At 39.8% G+C, this 17,583-nt stretch overlaps 1 protein-coding gene across 2 annotated transcripts; it reads right to left on the reverse strand.

Annotated features, from left to right (window-relative positions):
• Positions 1-181: 181 nt before the first annotated feature.
• sdr42e2 (short chain dehydrogenase/reductase family 42E, member 2) lies at positions 182-11,672 on the reverse strand. 2 transcript variants are annotated; one of them, XM_029438140.1, is made up of 12 exons: positions 11,611-11,672; positions 10,538-10,973; positions 8,851-8,946; positions 7,062-7,119; positions 6,602-6,720; positions 5,941-6,016; positions 4,622-4,704; positions 3,918-4,055; positions 3,044-3,109; positions 2,358-2,421; positions 2,177-2,250; positions 182-562 (listed from the first exon to the last, which is right to left on the reverse strand). In XM_029438140.1, the coding sequence occupies exons 2-12, from the start codon at positions 10,964-10,966 to the stop codon at positions 320-322; spliced, it is 1,446 nt and encodes a 481-aa protein (XP_029294000.1). In that variant the 5' UTR covers positions 10,967-10,973; positions 11,611-11,672; the 3' UTR covers positions 182-319. The 2 variants fall into 2 exon arrangements, with proteins under 2 accessions (XP_029294000.1, XP_029293999.1); XM_029438139.1 differs by lacking the exon at positions 11,611-11,672 and having other exon boundaries at positions 10,538-11,146.
• Between the last annotated feature and the right edge of the window lie 5,911 nt (positions 11,673-17,583).

A 17,583-nucleotide genomic window follows, 5' to 3' on the forward strand; every position in this document is an offset into this window, starting at 1 on the left:
AGTACAACGTTAGATTTAGTCTTTTAATGAAATCAAACTGCAGTTAAATCAATAACATTCACACAACTCAGGTTTAATACTTTTCAGCAACCTGGTAGTTTCCTCATTTGCAAATCAGACACACATATATCAACATCAAAAAGATGGAAGACATATTTACATGACACATCCTGAAGGCTTATCTTTAAGGCATATTTTATTTCATCTTGTGGGTTTCAAGTCACTCGTAGAGAAAAAATGTCATCAAACATTTAATTTCCTCACAAACTTTATTAACCCGCTATTCATCCAGTATTTTTCCAATAAAATTTGTTTAGTTCTAACAGAGTATACAGGATAGCACCAGTAGCAGCAAGCTGAGGCCCATCAGCAGCAGGAGGGGGAGGTGTCGGGGCAGCTGGGGGGTCCAGGACAGGCTGAAAAGAGCCGAGCTGGAGCGAGGCTGTCTGGACTTCAGGTAGTACTCAACAGAGTCCGCCAGGCTGTAGGACTTCGGACAGTAACCCAGCTCTCGACGGGCCTTGTCGATTTTGAATGTGTGGCTCACAGCTATGCTCCTTACCTGCAGTGGAAGACATGTGTGTCAAATAAATGTTTCATCATGTTTTCATCTTTAGAAGCTCCTAAAGCCACTTCACAAAAATTAAAACCAGGCCAAAAGAGCAAGTTAAAGGTCATACTGTCAGGCTAATGGGTTTAGATTAACCTCAATTTAGCAAACTTGGTTTTACATTCTGATAGTCTGTGATTGATGGATGTCTCCAGTTACTGCCTCTTCGAACAATAAGGGGATAAGGTGTCTGCATGTGAAGTGACGACTTCAAACCGACACCAGTCAGGCACGAAAAGTTTGTTCTCACACAAGCTGGTTCTTCTTTGCTCATGGCGTAAAACTGCTTTAATCAGCGTATCCTTTAAAAAAGATCTCCCCTGTATGACTCGTGACAGGTTTGTTGAGGATTGATCTACCTGTTCATCAGCATTGTTGAACACAAACTGCTCATCCTGTCTAATCTGACAATCTCCCTGGCTATATTTCTCTCCCTCAGGCAGCTGTGCCTTTTTACTGCCTTCAATGTTCCCTCACTTGGACTTGAATCAGCATTGAAAAGTAATTCACTGCCAAAGGCATTACCTTATTGAAGTCAGGACAAAGTATATCATTTTTGATGTTGCTGATGTGTGAGGTGGGACACTGAAGACATACATATATAGTTTGATTTTTTAAATAGGCTAATTAAAAACCTTCCTCCATGTGTTTGCAGACCTGAAATTTATGTGCAAGAGGAAAAACTTTGCACATCACGCGATGGCTTAACCTGAGAGTTGGCAGGATCATTTGAGCCCAGCCGAGAGACTGCACGACTCTGCTCACCATAGCAACAGCCACTGTACTGAGGTCACTTCCTGACGAATTCATTTTGAACTTCCTGTTCTGACCCACAGCAGTTTATGTTTTATTCACGGGACAATCATCGATCCCCGGGCCAGCAGCTGTCTGACAGAGTGAGCTCCAGGTGCAGGCCCAAGGGCTCAGCTTTGGTTTCTGTCTCATCACACATTCATGAGCACCTTACAGGCCGTGGCCGAGGCTCCTTAAGACACATCGTAAAGGTCTCCCCAGGCAGAATTACTGCTGACATCATCCTCATCCTGATACATTTTAGTTCCTAATGGTGCAGCAGACCGGCGGATAGTATTAAAATGCTTTTAGTGACTCTGAGAACTTTTGGATTTCATTTTTTGCCAATATTTTGAATTCATTAAACGCTCATTTTTGTCAGGGAGGGAGGGGAAGAGCTAGGGGGCAAGAATCTACTAATGAGAAACCAGGTAACCTATCTCCAACACACAAGACCTATACTTTCAATTAGGTAGCTACATACTGTATGTATGCACAGTGTTGCAACTTTCAACACTATAGCCCTGTCATTAAGATCCAAAATATATCTTATTTCATTCAGATCAGACGGCTAAAGGAACTTTTTGAGGAATTTGAGTTATAAAATAATTCAGTTTTTCTGCCCAGAATCAAATACGGAGTTCATCTGTACCATGACATATCAAAAAACAAGTTCAAGAGCAGAAAAGGTTTCATGAAGGAATTCATAAAATACATATAAACAAAAATAAAAGTTTTGACAGAGACAGAAGAGGCAGAAAGAAGCATAATTACCTCACTTCTGGTAAAGAGGAGAGGCACTTCTATCACGGGTCTCAGGACTACATGTAAATATTCCACCAGGATGGCTGAGAAGAAAAACATATATAGAGTATGTTAGTAACAACTCACCAATTTGTAATACAAATATGTATCTAAAAGGAGTACAATTTTTAGAGAAAGAGAGATTAACTACCTGCTGAATAGACGAGTGAAACAGGCAGGTTTATCAGCGGTTGGCTGTAGCCCAGCATCTCAAACTGCAATGATAACATAAAACAGAAGGAAGTAAATTCCACTGAAGTTTTGACATAATGCATTGTAATTAAACTGTAAATATCCTCGTCAGTGTAAAGGATGAGTCCGGAGTTATTCTATATTTTTCTTAGAGTCTTAGTTTCTAATTTCCCTATCATGTCTGTATCACTATCCCTTAAGCCCATTCATTACGATTCGAAGATGTAAATATAACAAAATTAAAAAGGGTCACAGATATATAGTTTCATTTTTTTTTTAAAGCTCCATAATGTTCTTTAAGAGCTTGGTACTTTAGTTTTTAGCAAACGTTGTTTCAAACAGGAGTAAATGGCCCATCATGTTGGTGACTATTTTCAGCTGCGGATTAATACACATTTGGAGCGTGTGAGGGTTTCCAGCAGCATGCCCATGTGCCCATGTTCACTATCGTGAAGGAATATGTTACCCAGTGCAACAGTGTGGCCTTACTTAGCATACAACAATGGAGCTCTACGACATACATTAAGCTTTGGCTTCACGGACGTTACTTGTTAGTAGGATCAATTCAGTGTTGGTTTTGGTGTTTTCATGATATTTGTTGACAATAAGAAAAATATATATCATCCGCCTTATTATTTAACTCACCAAAGGTGTCAACCACTCAAACAGATTGAATGAAACTCCATCGTTAATGAAATAGGCCTGTCCACTCTGCAAAAGAACAGAAAACAATGAACGTCTTTATTCAAACTATAAAATAGTGTAGCTAGTGGTTATCATTAACATACTAGCTGTAATAGATGTATCCTATCTGTATTGGGTCTCGTTCTGTTCGTTAAATGTTTTGTGATATTTTTGTACTTCCTGTTTTATTTTGTTACTTGCCTGTTCTCTCTTGTTTCAGTTGTTTCTACTTCCTGCTCCCAGGTGTTCCCAATCTGTTAGTGTCTCCACCTGTGTCTCGTTGTGCCCTCCCACTTCCTGGTGTCTGTGTTTTGTTTGTCTCTCGTTGCCAGTTCGTCTTTGTACAGTTATGGCAAGAGTTCCAGCGTTAGTCCCGTCTTCCTGTTTCCCAAGTGTTTGATTCCCCGGCTTCCTCGATCCCGTTTCAGTTACCTGATTCTGTCCCTGCCTGATTCTTGTCTGCTGTGCTGCTACGCTGAGTACCTGAGTACCTGAGTACCTGTGTATCTGAGTATCGAGCCTGTTTCTGTGACCCGACTCTGCCCCTGGATTCTCCCTGCATGTTTTGTATGTTTGACTGCATACATGTGTACCAACTCTACTGCCAAGTTTCAGTAAAGACTGTTTTCATTCTACATCGTTCTGCCTCTGAGTCGTGCTATTAAGTCCCACCCTCCTTGTGTCTTGATCGTACCGTTACAATCTTTGGTCTCAGTTTGTGATGTGCAGAACAAAGGTTGAAAGGCATGTCATACCTCTCCAGGATTAAACATAAATCTTCAGGTCTGATTTATTGTGTGTGGTTTTATTAGTCTGATGGCATGTCCTAACTCACAGCGACACCGTTCCTCTGCAGTGTGAGAGCCTCGGCGGCCAGCGTGTGGGCCAGCACCAGGTTTTCTACATGTACCCAGTTCATCCTGGCCCGGGGGTCACCAAACCTGAAACTGAACAACCGGCGCTCCACATTCACCTGAGTGAGAGAAAGAGAGATAGTTGTTTGGTGGTTAATGTTAAATTACTCCCTGTCACTCATTTTGTAAAAATAAATAAATGTATAGGCGCTTGTGTCATTGTGCTGAAAAAAAGGATACCATGCATGTGGGGTAAGAAAAGTTAAAAACAAAAATGAATGCATAGAAAGTTGGCAGACAAGACCAAAACCTAAATCCATCAAATTTACTGCACTGTAAAAAACTTAAACTAAAGGCCTTGTACTGTAGATATGATAATTACGCTATTGATTTGGAATCATAATTATACATTATTTGTCAAAATAACTCCAGACCTCAAAAGTAAACAGGCCAACAGTAAACCCAGAACATAAGCAACCGCAGCAGCCCTTCAGCAGCCTGTACTGCTGCCTCGTAGAGGACAGACTGGAAGGAAAGGCGGCTGTAACTGGATGCTCTGGAAGCTCTATCAATAATGTAAACTCTTCAGGCAGAAAGATTGCAAAATGTAAAAAAATTCCAGTATCGACACAAAAATAAATTAATCTTTATCATATGAGAAGTTTAATATGTGTTAGTCTCTCACCATCACTCTGTGGAGGTGTCTCCTCTCCTCTGGTCCGTAGATGCCACAGGGCCGCAGGACGCAGGTCCGAAGCAGACCTCCACCTTCACAATAGAGGATTCAAACCTTCACTGAATACATGCATGTAAGGTGTTATTGAAACATGATGTTACGTAATGGGTGAAGCCAAATTAGCAGCATATTTTGATGGTGGTCAGTATCCGTGCACTCATATAAAGAAAAAGGCATAATTTCTCCTTTTCCACTGTTTCAATTTTTTTGGTTAAGTTTTTTGGGAGCCCCCCACTGGCTATATAGTTAAGAGAATAATATAGATCCAAGAACAAACTCTCAGAAGGATGGGGCTCAATTACAAATCCATCTGTTACTTCAGCACCGCGGACAGCAACATAGATTTATCAATACACAGCACAGTGAGGCTACTGATAGATTCTAACTTGCACAAAGCTCAGTCAGATAAAGGATCAATGACTCAGGCAGACTAGACTAGCATATTAAACTAAACAACCGCTCGGCCCCTGCACAGAGGGGATGAGGGGAAATTGCATCCCCCTCATATCCCCTCAAATTGTCTACTGAGTGTATCAGATAATATTGGATGATCGTAGCTCTTTGGGCTCTTTCCAATGCAAAGAATTTAAGAAGTTTAGAGGGGAAACCTGCTTTTTCATACAGGGTCAAAGAAAGTTGGAAAGCACTTGTATTTACTCTTATTTTATAATTCTATGTTTTTCTTTATTTTATGTAATTGCTCAATTTTTGTCTGAAAAGTAACAAGGAACTATACTTATAAAATCAAGCTGGTTATACAAGTTTAATTGTACTTAAGTACACTACTTGAGTAAATGTATGTTCTCTCTTGCTGAGGTGCAGAGGTAGTGGAAAAGAAACTTAAACCACATCTCCCTGTAGAAGATACATAAACTCTAACCTACAGTATGTAATGATACAGCTCTAAGTTTAATTGAACGTATAAGGTGATGGTCACTGATGGGGTGTCGGGTTACACTGAAGGAGGTAATGGGACGCTTTACACCTGAACTCAAAACGCATTATAATGTATTAGAAAATTGTAACAGTCACATGACTGCTCCACTACAAACTGGCACTGCCCTGTCCAGCTCTAAATTTAAACTGGTGTCACTGGTTTGATTTGATTTGACTGGTGTTGTATTGGATTTCACACTGAATTTGAAACCATTCAGCGCTTCAGTATTTCTCTTTCACACAAATGTTTTTACACAGAAACCAAAAGCGACAGCTGCAATCTCCTCTGATTTTCATGTAATTCTGTCATTGCACACATTGATATTTCACACATTTCAGGGAGCATCCGTCGGCAGAGAGCACCATCTGCTCTGCAATCGCTTTAGTCCTGGAGTAGTGGTCGATGTGCTGGAACAGAAAGAAAGATACATACTGAAAATGTTGGCGAATGTATGGCACATTTTCATATTGAATATTCATACTTACATTCTTCATTCCAAGTGATGGTGATACATCGGTGTATGGGACATTTACAGGAATTTACGGGTAACATTTTAGTTGACATGGAAGTATTCAAAATGCTATTAAGGTAAAAGTATCAGCATGGAAATGTACTCAAAGTACCAGAATTAAAAAATATTCCTTATGCAGAAGGCACTCATTTCAGACTAATGTATGTTATATTATTGGATCATAATTATTGATGTATTAAACTGTAATCATCACTTTAATGTTGCAGCTGGTAAAGCTGTGGCTACATCTTTAAAAAAACATTATAAATTATTAGTCGATTATATTTTGCAATAATAATCTTAATCTGCAAATTAAACCAAATGATCAAATAAATGTAGTGGAGTGAAAAGTACAAAGTAAATGCATAAAGCAGTGTAAAATGGGAAAAAGTACCACAAAATTGCACTTATTTACAGTAGTTGAGTAAATATACAGTTTGATTAATTAGTTTTTGTTTTTAATTATTTTCTTTTTACTCACTACGTCGGGGGGCACATACGGCACAGAGGCCTCATCACCCTCTTCAATTGGTTTCCCAGCAAACACCACATTGATGGTGCTGGTGTACACCAGCCTGGGGATGCTCCTCTCTTTACACACTGAAAGAAAGGCAGATCACACACATCAAACACTCCCAAGATGTTTTTAGCGGTGTGCAGATGCTGGTGCAGGTGCTTCAGATTTAAATTCAAACTTTGCTAATAGTAGAAATTAATTGTATTTTCTATACAATTGTACAATATCTTAATTAAAAAAAACCACTCAACCAATTCATTTTCACATCACAATTAAGAATGTCCCCTTAAAAGGGCCCTTTTACTATTATTTGTAAGTATTAGATTTCAAATTGTATTTAGAAATCATCACATGTATTAATCACAGTATGAGTGGGAATAAAATAGACAATGACAAATAAGATCATTGTTACATGAATACTTACCGTTTATGACATTATTGGTCCCTCCAACATTGACTGACTCCACCTGCTCTTTCCTCAGCTGGCAGACAGAGAATAATAATAATAATAATAATGAAGATATTACATCCCTTATTTTCACCTCCTGTGTCTATTTCTTCTGTGCCGTAAGCAGTTTATATACACCTCAATTTGGATTATCGGATTATAACAGAAATCCTAATCGCTTGGATGATAGCTCCTGAAAGATATTACAAAAATACTCCCATTACATACTTCATCTTACATCATGACTACTTGCTCTCTCATACACTCACAAACAAGTCAGCAACCCAAACAGAGACTAGTTGTAGTGAGGTGTGTTTGCTTTAATTGTATTTTTTGGGGGAGCACTGGGTGTTTTGGCATGGAGGTTTATTAGTGTATTTGTTTACACATGCTTGTGAACAAGACCGTCAGTGACTAAGTCAGCCTTAAAGTCAGTAGAGAATGGCTTGTATGACTTGTTGTGTAGAAACGTACGGTATGCGTCTTAGAATGTTGGTATGCACTGCATGCTTGTGGGTATGTGACAGTTTGTTGGGTGCGCCGAATGAGAGGCCACACTCTTCTTCTTGCTGGGTTGCCTGGTGAAGAGGCTGCTGGGTGTAGTATTGTATGTATTAATTTGTGTTACCTTGGTCCCTAGTTGTATATGGAAGGATGTATTGTTTTTAAAGTAGCCTAAGTGATTGTTCAGGGTACCTTAGTCCTCTGTGACTTTTTTTTATTGCTATCTTTGTCCTCCTGTAAAGAGGACCACATTGGAAAGAAGTTATCCTTTAACTTTATTGTGTTATCCTCGACATTTTCAATGAATATGTAATTGTTGCAGAGTATGATCTGTTGATATGTCAAATAAATCAAATCAAAGGTTAACTGGTGATTTTACACATCAGTCTGTTTACAGGTGTATGTGAAAAAATAGTATTAAATCCTTTGTGGATCCAGAAAGAGCTGCACGAAATATGATAGACTGTGATGTCACTTGAGTCAGCGTCAGCTGGGAATGGAGACGACAAGTTCGAATATGAAATAAATCTGGGGGTGTGGAGTTAGAAAGAAGTGAGACCTCTGTAGCTCACTCCTCATCTCTGCTTGAGGTTAACATTCGCTGCATGCATAACTACTAATATTGCATAATGCTGCATTCACATGCTTCGTTGTGTTCATAAGCTTTAAATTGTAATGTGGAAACAACATGGACGCTACAAAGATGTGTTTTTTTTATTGCTCAGAGTGTTTAAATCATGTTTACATTGTTTATATTAGTGATTTTGAACCAGACTTGTTGCTGCAGTACATTATTTACTACATCACTATTTACTTTCGTCCACTATGTTTCTGCGTAATATGACGTCAACTCGGCAAGTCATTTACCAAAGATCTTCGCTGACTAGTTCCAAATTGGGAAATCATTTTCCCGATTATTCCGACACCACATGAATGCAGCATAAAAAACCCGAAACTCCAACTGAATTGTCTGCGTACACGTTGCATTGTGGGTAATGTAATGTAGGTGCCAGGATTTGACAAGGAAGATCGAATAAAAATGTGTTGATGTTATATCAATTGTAAAAGAAAAAAGACTGTTACTCTTCGATGTGTGTGAGTGAAAATAAAGGTGGAATGGATGAAAATTGAATTCTTTATTTTGTCACTGAAGAGAATAAAGTACACTACATCTTCACTACATACAGTCTTTGTTTCTCTGACTTTTGTTTGAATGATTAAGTGGTAAAAACGCACTAAAGAAGATATGAAGGGAAGTCACCTGATCTGGTCCAGACATGCCGTAAGACGCCGTGTGGAATATGCAGTCCACTCCTTCACACACCATAGAGAGGGAGGAATAGTCCCGGATGTCACTCTGTAAGAAAGAAGGAAGAAGAATTACCCTCAATTAGTTAATGCCAACTCTGAGAACACTTATCTTAACTAAACCACTTGATCTGTTGTTATTACTAACACATTCAATGTGTAAATGGACTGGTGAATTGTCAATGGATTGCATTTGTATCGTGCTTTACAATGTTTGCCTCTCATTCACCAATTCCCACACACACACACACACACACACACACACACACACACACACACACACTGGTGGCAGCAGGCTTCCATGCAATGTGCTGTTCAACCATCTGGAGCAATTTGTGATTCTTTGTCTATTCCAAAGACACTTCGACCAGTGGACCCCCACCTGCACTCTACCTCCTGAGCCCCATCTTTATTCTCAACATTAGCAGTTTGACTTGGGAGCTTTGCAGCTTCAGCGACAGAGTATGTGTGAGTCAATATCTATCCCTTGAAAGGACAGTTGTAATTAACGTGAGTGTGCCATGAGGCCTGCAGGTGAAACCTGAAACATGTCTCCACCCTCTCTGACCCAGTCAGCACCTGGCGCTCTGAGGCAGATCACTCACCTGTGTCTGTTTGCAGCCAGAATGCGGACTAACCACACTGACGCTCAGTCAAGCATGGAGACACTAGAGATGAGTCTGTGCAGAGCATTGTAAATTGAACAAAAAACACCTTCTTTGTGTTTCATGTAATGTATAACCCAAACCAATGCAAGAAGTAAAGCATCTGTAAGCGGGAATGCGAGTGACATTGAATGAGTTTATAGTTAAAACTTTAATGTGCAGGGAGAAAGAAAAAGCCCACAAGGTCATTTTAAAGACCTCCATCTAAATAATACATAACACATTTGCATTATAAGTTATGACAAATCAAGATGAGAAACCATTTTTGTGATTAGAGACCTTTGAAAATGTGAGCCATCTCCTCCAAATGAATAGGGGGCAGTATTACACTTCTAAACTGGGTCCATACAATCTCTAATGTTTAGAGATGTATTGCATTTACTCCTGTGTAATACCTGTCAGTCAGTCAGCGGGCAACATTTAACCAAACTGCTGAAACTCTGAGAGACAGTCAAAAAACACATAATGTTAGTTAATTGTTTTAATGTTTTAAGTTTAAATTCTGGCACATCTTACACATTGAACCTGAAAGATGTGATTGTTTGACCAAATGAGAAAAAGAGTTCCACAAGTCAGGAATCCTAGTTGAAATGAAATGAACAGAATCTGGACTATTATTAACATGTAACATGACTCTGTTGCTTTTCACAAACCTTGTGAAGGTGAATTAACTGTCTTGCCATATTTCTGCATCATTCTGAATGTTAGTTCACAAGAAGGATTTTCAAAGCTTTAAGTGGCAATTGGCAATAGTCGTGGTAAAAAAAAAGAAAGAATTTGAAAGGATTGAAAGGACACTGTTATTGGGCAAAATGAACCACATCTATATGGCTGAATAATTATTTATGTTGTCAGTGATGTGTGTCCTGTAAAATTACAATGTGAATTGAGTGTGAGTCGATGAGTATTGGAAAAACTGAGAAATATGAATCGGTATAATAACAGGATTTCTGTTCCCTCTCCACTGTCCCATACCTGATAGAAGATCGCCCCATTAGGGATATCACAGGGAGGCTTGTTCATGTCCAGAAGGATCACTGACATCCCCTGACTGGCCAGTTCTCTCCCCAGCCTGAACCCAAAGTACCCCCCACCTCCTGTCACCAACACCTTCCCTGTGGAGATGCCTTGGGCCAGTGCTGCCTCCTCCCTCAGTCTGGAGACCGCACACTCCGGGTTACTGCAGCTGGCCACCATGGCTCCACTTGCCCTGTGGCGGATGGCAATGGTCGGGGTGTAGGCGATGGCTGGAGCTGGATGGTTGACCCAGGGCTGGTGGGGGAGGTTGCGCATGTGGTGTCCACTGGCTTGCAGATGGCAAAGGGGGACACTGTGGCAGGGAAGCTGCTTTACCTGGCAGAGAGAGCCTCCACTGTCACTCATGTTGGGACCGCACAGCTCCATAAATGTCCTGATGGGGGGAGGAGGGGAAATATTGATCATTCATTGTTTAAGTCTCATTACAGTTTGACCTGTAAACTATGTCATATTTGTTTTATTTTTAAAAACACAGGCATACACACCATTCAATATCATCAACAATAACAACAGGAAAAATATATATATATGGTGATATATACCAAAGAGAAAAACCCAATAACAAACGCTGCAGTGAATAAAAATGTAATTAAAAGAGAGAAAGAAAGAGAGAGAGAGAAACAGATATATACATACAATACATGCATTGTATGACACATAGCATGTAGCCTACAAAGGAAACAATTAGCGTTTGCCTTCCAGGGACAAGTGAGTCCGTCTCTGTCGGAAGCAAGAGTTTGTCTACAAAATTGTCCGATATATGATTTAAATCATGAGTCATAACTGTGATATCCACATGCATGGGGAGAGCAGACTAGCGCAGCAAGTTACACAACATGTCATATTTAAGCAACATCTTTTCTATCTTCTTCTGCTAAACGAATCAGCTAATGAGACATTTAGCACTCAAAGTGGAGAATAAACAATACGCGGATCAGATTGCAATCACGAGTCAACTTTAAACGGTCCTAATAAGCTACTCAAATTAATATTCACATTAATTAGCATACCTTAATTTTCCTTTCGACCTCTCACATCCATACCTGTGCCGGTTGGCTCATGAAATACTCCAATCTATACCGTCCCCTTTCCTCTCGTGGTGCCTCCTGACGCGTATTGCTCACCTGTCAATCACCTGCACCTTTACCTGAGGACTTTTCTACCGTAATGTCTGGATGCAGCGCGCCGTAAGGATCCCGTTTCAAGGAGCCTCAGGTGACAATCTCTCCTGCTCCCTTTTGAGTGCCTACGTGCCTAGAATGTAAAGCTGTGATTCTTGGCAATAATAAACTGCACTTTATTAATAGTTACATTGTTTATTCAGTGTATTACTTTTAACTTAATGATCATTATTTATTATTATTGATTATTATATATACAGTATATATATATTTATATATTTATAAGCACGGGCCGAGCTACTCATTCAAACAATATCTAAATACATATATAATAATCGTTCAATGACTTAGGCTCCACTACCCTCATAACACCATAATATTTTATAAGAATTTCCCTTTATAAATGATCACATATCTGTTGTGGAAGAACACATAGGGCCATTAATCAAAGCTCATGCATCAAATGATATAACTGAGGTATCTTTGACATGACAACAGGCCAGGTAAACAACAGCAGTCACTTCCTGAGCACAGTGTTTTTGGAGAGGACAGAAATAGACGCTTCATGTTTTATTTAGCAGACAGCAGACAGAATGCCAAACCTGAGCTGACAGTTAAATGCGCTCCACGTAATTAAAGAGGGGAAAAAGCGGTTGGAGCTCTTGAGTACGGAAGCAATTTGGAGATAAACTGCAATTATTTTAAAAAGGGCTGAATTGTACGCTTTTTGATGCACTTTCCTTTTTAAACAGGAAATACACGATGTGTTGATTTAAATCTGATCCCAGATTGCATTCAGCCTACCCTCATATGGGTTAAACAGCAGCTCTGGCACGGCTGTTGTGTGGCAAAAGTAATTGTGATTATGATGTAAAAGCCTCTTTCTTTTGTATTTTCAGAAGAGGCATATCCTTCCCCTGTAATGGACACTGATGAAGGTGAATGATGCTGTGTCATCAGCAAACCTAACGTAACAGTGATTATGTGCTGCATGATGGAGAAAGTATGGAACCCAGAGGGACATGAAAACATTACATTACCCACGATCCAACTTGGCTACCGACAGTTTGTGCTTTGCTTGAAGCGGCTAATGTAGCAGGTGACGCCACTTAGGCAAGACTTCCGATTTGACACAGCTTTCTGTCATTAATGGATAATCATACCACTCTGTGTGATAAAAGGATTACATGTTGCCAAGTACACGTGAATCACAGCCAGCAGGGAGCCGTCACCTTGTCTGACCTGCTGCAGCGGTGAGGGGAAGGAGTGATGTGGTAACAGGGCAGACCTCCTTTGTCTACAACACTGTCCCACCAGTATGGTCCCACAACCAAAGATATTCAGTTCACTGTCAAAGAAAAGCAGCAAATCTTGACATTTGAGACGTTGGAAGATTTTTGGCATTTTTGCTCAAAAATTATTTGAGCAACTAATCAATTATCGAAATGTTTGGCAATTAATTTTCAGTCATTCGACTAATTGAATCAGTTCTAATGTAAATGCATTACATCATCCAAAAGGTAAACCAACCTAAAATATGTATTCTAGTTTCAGTTTCTACAGATTTAATGATCTTGTATACAAGGATGCATTGCAGAGCAGTGCATCAATGATATTTCCCCCTTCTCAGTGCTCCAGTGAAAGCATCGCCCACCACCGCGTGACAGCTCTGTGGCAACTAAGAGAGAAAATCAGAAATATAATATTAATAATGTATAATAGCACTTTAAAATAAGCATTTCGATAAACTGCACAATAATTGTTGTTTTAGATGTTGATCTCAGTGCAATTTGACTTTGACCCTACAGTAGATTCAGAGAAATAAAATAAGGGGTCCCACACAAAATTAGTAGGCCTAATGGGCAGCAGGGGGAGCCAGACAACAGCATTTGAATACACCATGAGCATCAAAACATTGCAGATGAGTCAAAGGTCAAAGATGGTTTGGTTATTTATAATTGCATGTGAGCTAATAGAGTCAGTGTACCATGATGAGTTAAAACAAACTGAGGCTGGATCAGTTGCTCCTGTTCGTCTGTAGTCTTCTGGTAAGGATGCAGAGGCTTTTCATCCTCAGATTCTAGATGTTTCTGAACCATTTAGACAGAAATATGTACAAATGTTAAAAAGCTGAGGTTTAGGCTTCTACGTTCTATCATAAACCAAAGAAAAGAAGGCTGATGATGACTTATTGAATTATATTATAGTGATAAAATCTACTTTCATAAAGATGTAAGTTCCTGTACAAAAGATAAAAGACAGAGACAGAATTACATCTTCAAAATCTAGTGAGACCTTCAGTGGGAAGTCAGGGCAGATGAGTTGAAAATACTTGGAAGGATGAATTAAGCGGAGGAATCGTGTGAAGTTGGACCCTTGACAGCTGAGAGCAATTGAAAGAGCTCTTGCGGAGATAGGGAGAAACGGCAGCGAAGTGCTGTCAAAAGCAAACAATCTGCCCCCTCAAAAAAAGAAATGGGTGGAAGGTTTTTAAGAAGCTATCCTTTTTTACACCGTGTCATGCTGAAACACAACCTGTCAGAAAGAGAGAAAAGAGTACACCTGACTGACAACCAGGATACCACAGAGATGCCAAATTACAACTACAAATGTGTTCTTGAAAGGAGGGGAACTCCCGAGAACAAAATACCTTCAAACAGTTCAAGTTCAAAATGTCGGCTGTCACAGGCAATAATAAATGCCATGTAATTATGTCATCAAATAATATTATACTTGTAAAATAGAGAAATTAACCAACATTCCTGCTTTTAACACCCTTCAGTGAAACATGTTGCAAAAAAGGATGTTGGCAAGTAGGATTCTTTTCTGAAATTAGTAATTGAAGTGGATTAGTCATCCAATTTCATGCTCATATTAAGAAACGGGAGCTCTGCAGTTGCACTCCTGACAAAAGGCAGCCTGACGACTAATGTACTGAGAGGATTTTAAGCTAAATCAATTAGTTTGACTTTAAGTATAACCTCCCCAACATCACTTGTCTGATAAAGTGGGATATGGAGAGAAAGGAAGCTGCACAGTGAGAGGAGGATGAGAGGCAAGGCAGTGGATGAATATCATTTATCCAAGTAACTGAAACAAGAGTCCACAGCCATGCAAAAGGCTCTGTGAAGCTGAACTTAAGCTAAGTGTTAACGCTAACATGCTTACATGTATGTTCACAATGCTAATGTTAAGAAGGTGTAGCCGAATGTTTAGCATGTATATCCGTTAATAAGCAGTAAACACAAGGTGCAGCTGAGGCTGATGGGAACAACATTAGTTTTGCAGATATTTGGAGGTAAACCAAAATATTGGACTGATTGAAGTTTTGACTTGATTACCAGATAAAATGTTAATCAGTTAATCTTGAGAAGGGGACCAATGTGTGTTGCCTACTTAATTTCATGGCAACCCACCCGACAAATGTGAAATATCATCACCAGACTCCAGAGAAGACCGACATTGCCATCCATAGAGGCATCATGGCTGAAAAAAACATTAACAAAAAACTGCATCTGCTTCACACACACACACACACACACACACACACACACACACACACACACACACACACACACACACACACACACTCGCCTTGCTAAAGACACACGGGAGATATAAAGAGGTTACTTGTATAGGGGCTATGATTTGCAGGAAATAAAAATGTCAGTCGTGATTATAATCCCCAGAGAACGGGACATATTGATACAGGAGCACCGATTCACTGATAAAGGTTAATTAAACCCTTGCCCAAAAAAAGAGTGTTAGTGTTCTGCTCTCTTACCTGACCACAAATACAAGGAAATAAAAGTGCAGCCTAACGGTTGTCTGCACTGCAGAAATGAGACAGGAGGAATAGAGGACAGAAAAGGAAGTGTTCCTCAGTGACCTTCAGTCAACCTTAAACGCAGGGAAGGAAATTACATTCAGCCACCAGCCAAACTCTTGACCGTGGGTGATGGGCAGACAGCCAGAAATCACATTATCTGATATTGCTCTGAAAGCATACTCTATACTAAACAAGTATACTCTAGTATGCTAGAGTTGCACATAATGAACCACTTCTGTTGTACTTACTTTAATAATAGTTGGATTTAAAGGAATACTTCAGCTACAAAATGACCATTTGTATACTCACGCTGTGTTACCTTACATTCTTGAAGAAAACCGCATGTCCTCCACGGTGAACAAAGAATCCAAAAATGGAGAAAAGTCTTCATGAATACAATAACAAAGTCTCATTTATCCAGTCGTATACTCACTACTTCCCAGACAAATGCATTTTCACCTAAAAATGACTAATTAAAACATTTCTGTGCAAATCCGGACGAGTAGAGTGCAGAAGCATTTGCAGAAATGTTTCAGGTTTTTAGCAAAAATGCATGTGTTTGGGAAGTAGTGAGCATACTACTGCATAAATGAGACTTTGATTATTCTGTACGAGTTGTGTGAGGGGAACAAAAAAGACAATATCGACTGCAAGTCATAGTATTCCTCAGCGGATGAACTTTCATACTTGGATCACATGATGGCAACTGAACTATCTCCACAACAACAAACTCCATCAATTGACGATGACAAGATTCAGTTGAAGGTGCTGGGAAATATAAGTGGACCTTGAGTTTCTCTAGCGATTTAGTATTGCACTTCCATAAAGTCGGGGGACTCACAAGAGACAAGGTCACAATTTTATGCATCAGAGGCCGAGATATCCGTCTTTTAGTCAAGCTCCAAAAACACTGGATCCCAACAGTGTCTTTAATTAGACTCTTCCTGCCTCCTTAATGCTCGCTGCGGGGGGGAATTCCCAGCTTAAGTTGAACCAGAGATGTTTCAGTTGTGTGGTTTGTTTGTATCTAGATCACGGACCCATCAGGTCGTTTTACTTAATTTCTCACAAATAGCTTTTCATGAATGACAAAAACCGTTAAAATAGTGTCAGTACAGATGATGAAGTTTGCTTGCTCCCTGTCGTGAGTTTGGAGAGATAAAGGAGAAAGCAATTGAGAAAGTGACAGACAAGCCCATAATTCTTTAGAGGACGAAATTGGAAACTTGGGACAAAGATGATGGCGGTACCGCTGCTCCAAGGACAGATAAAACATTGAGGGGAGGGGGTAAAGCTGCTCCTCGTAGCTCTGTAACTGAGAATGTGATAGGTATTTTTGTGAGAAAGCAGCAAGGATCTCCTAATTTCCTGTATAGTTTATTAGCTCAACTTCTTTCTGGCTATCAGCATAATGTTTTGTCAGGATACTTTGCTCTCTTAATCATCCTGAGTACATATTTAGCCAAAAACAACAACAGAAGGCGAAACAGCAGCACAGATAATGTTGTAGCAGGATCTGACAAACAGTTTTTACTCTAAGCCTGCTCTTGTTAAGGTCAGAGGCTTGCAGGCAATCAATATTTGGCAGTTACCTTTCAATCCATCGCTCCGGAGCCCAATCAGCCGAAGCAGCTGTCCTGATGCACCTGATGGCTCGAAGCAAAGGAAGGAGAGAATAGAGGATGAGCCGCTTCCTACATTATCTCTGCATTTATCTGCAGCTGAAAAACAAGATATGGAATAATTAATGAGAGGAAAAAATGCATGTGCACATGTTCTAGAATTGCAGAGAAAGACAAGGAGAGGACAAAGGGGATTACAGTCACCTCCTTTATTATCACAATGACTGCAACGTCCTCCAGTCGTCCCTGACAGAGACCGTAAGTGTGGCTCAGCTCTGATCTCCCTCCATAACACAGTGGCATCTCTGTCATCCACCGCACACATACACACAGTAAGACACAACAAAGATCTCATGAGTTTCTCTGTAGTCTGAAGAGAAGCTGAGAAGACGTGACAGTCTTTTCACTGGG

Source organism: Cottoperca gobio, chromosome 8 (genome assembly GCF_900634415.1).
Source record: "Cottoperca gobio chromosome 8, fCotGob3.1, whole genome shotgun sequence".
Classification (NCBI taxonomy): Eukaryota; Metazoa; Chordata; class Actinopteri; order Perciformes; family Bovichtidae; genus Cottoperca; species Cottoperca gobio.

Excerpts from the sequence above, each read along its gene's own strand:
- sdr42e2 (XM_029438139.1), bottom strand. The coding sequence starts at position 11,005 with ATGATCAATATTTCCCCTCCTCCCCCCATCAGGACATTTATGGAGCTG. Across the intron at positions 6,721-7,061 it reads GACCAATAATGTCATAAACG|TGTGTAAAGAGAGGAGCATC; the intron begins GTAAGTATTCAT and ends CCTTTCTTTCAG. Across the intron at positions 6,017-6,601 it reads CGTATGTGCCCCCCGACGTA|CACATCGACCACTACTCCAG; the intron begins GTGAGTAAAAAG and ends TTTCTGTTCCAG.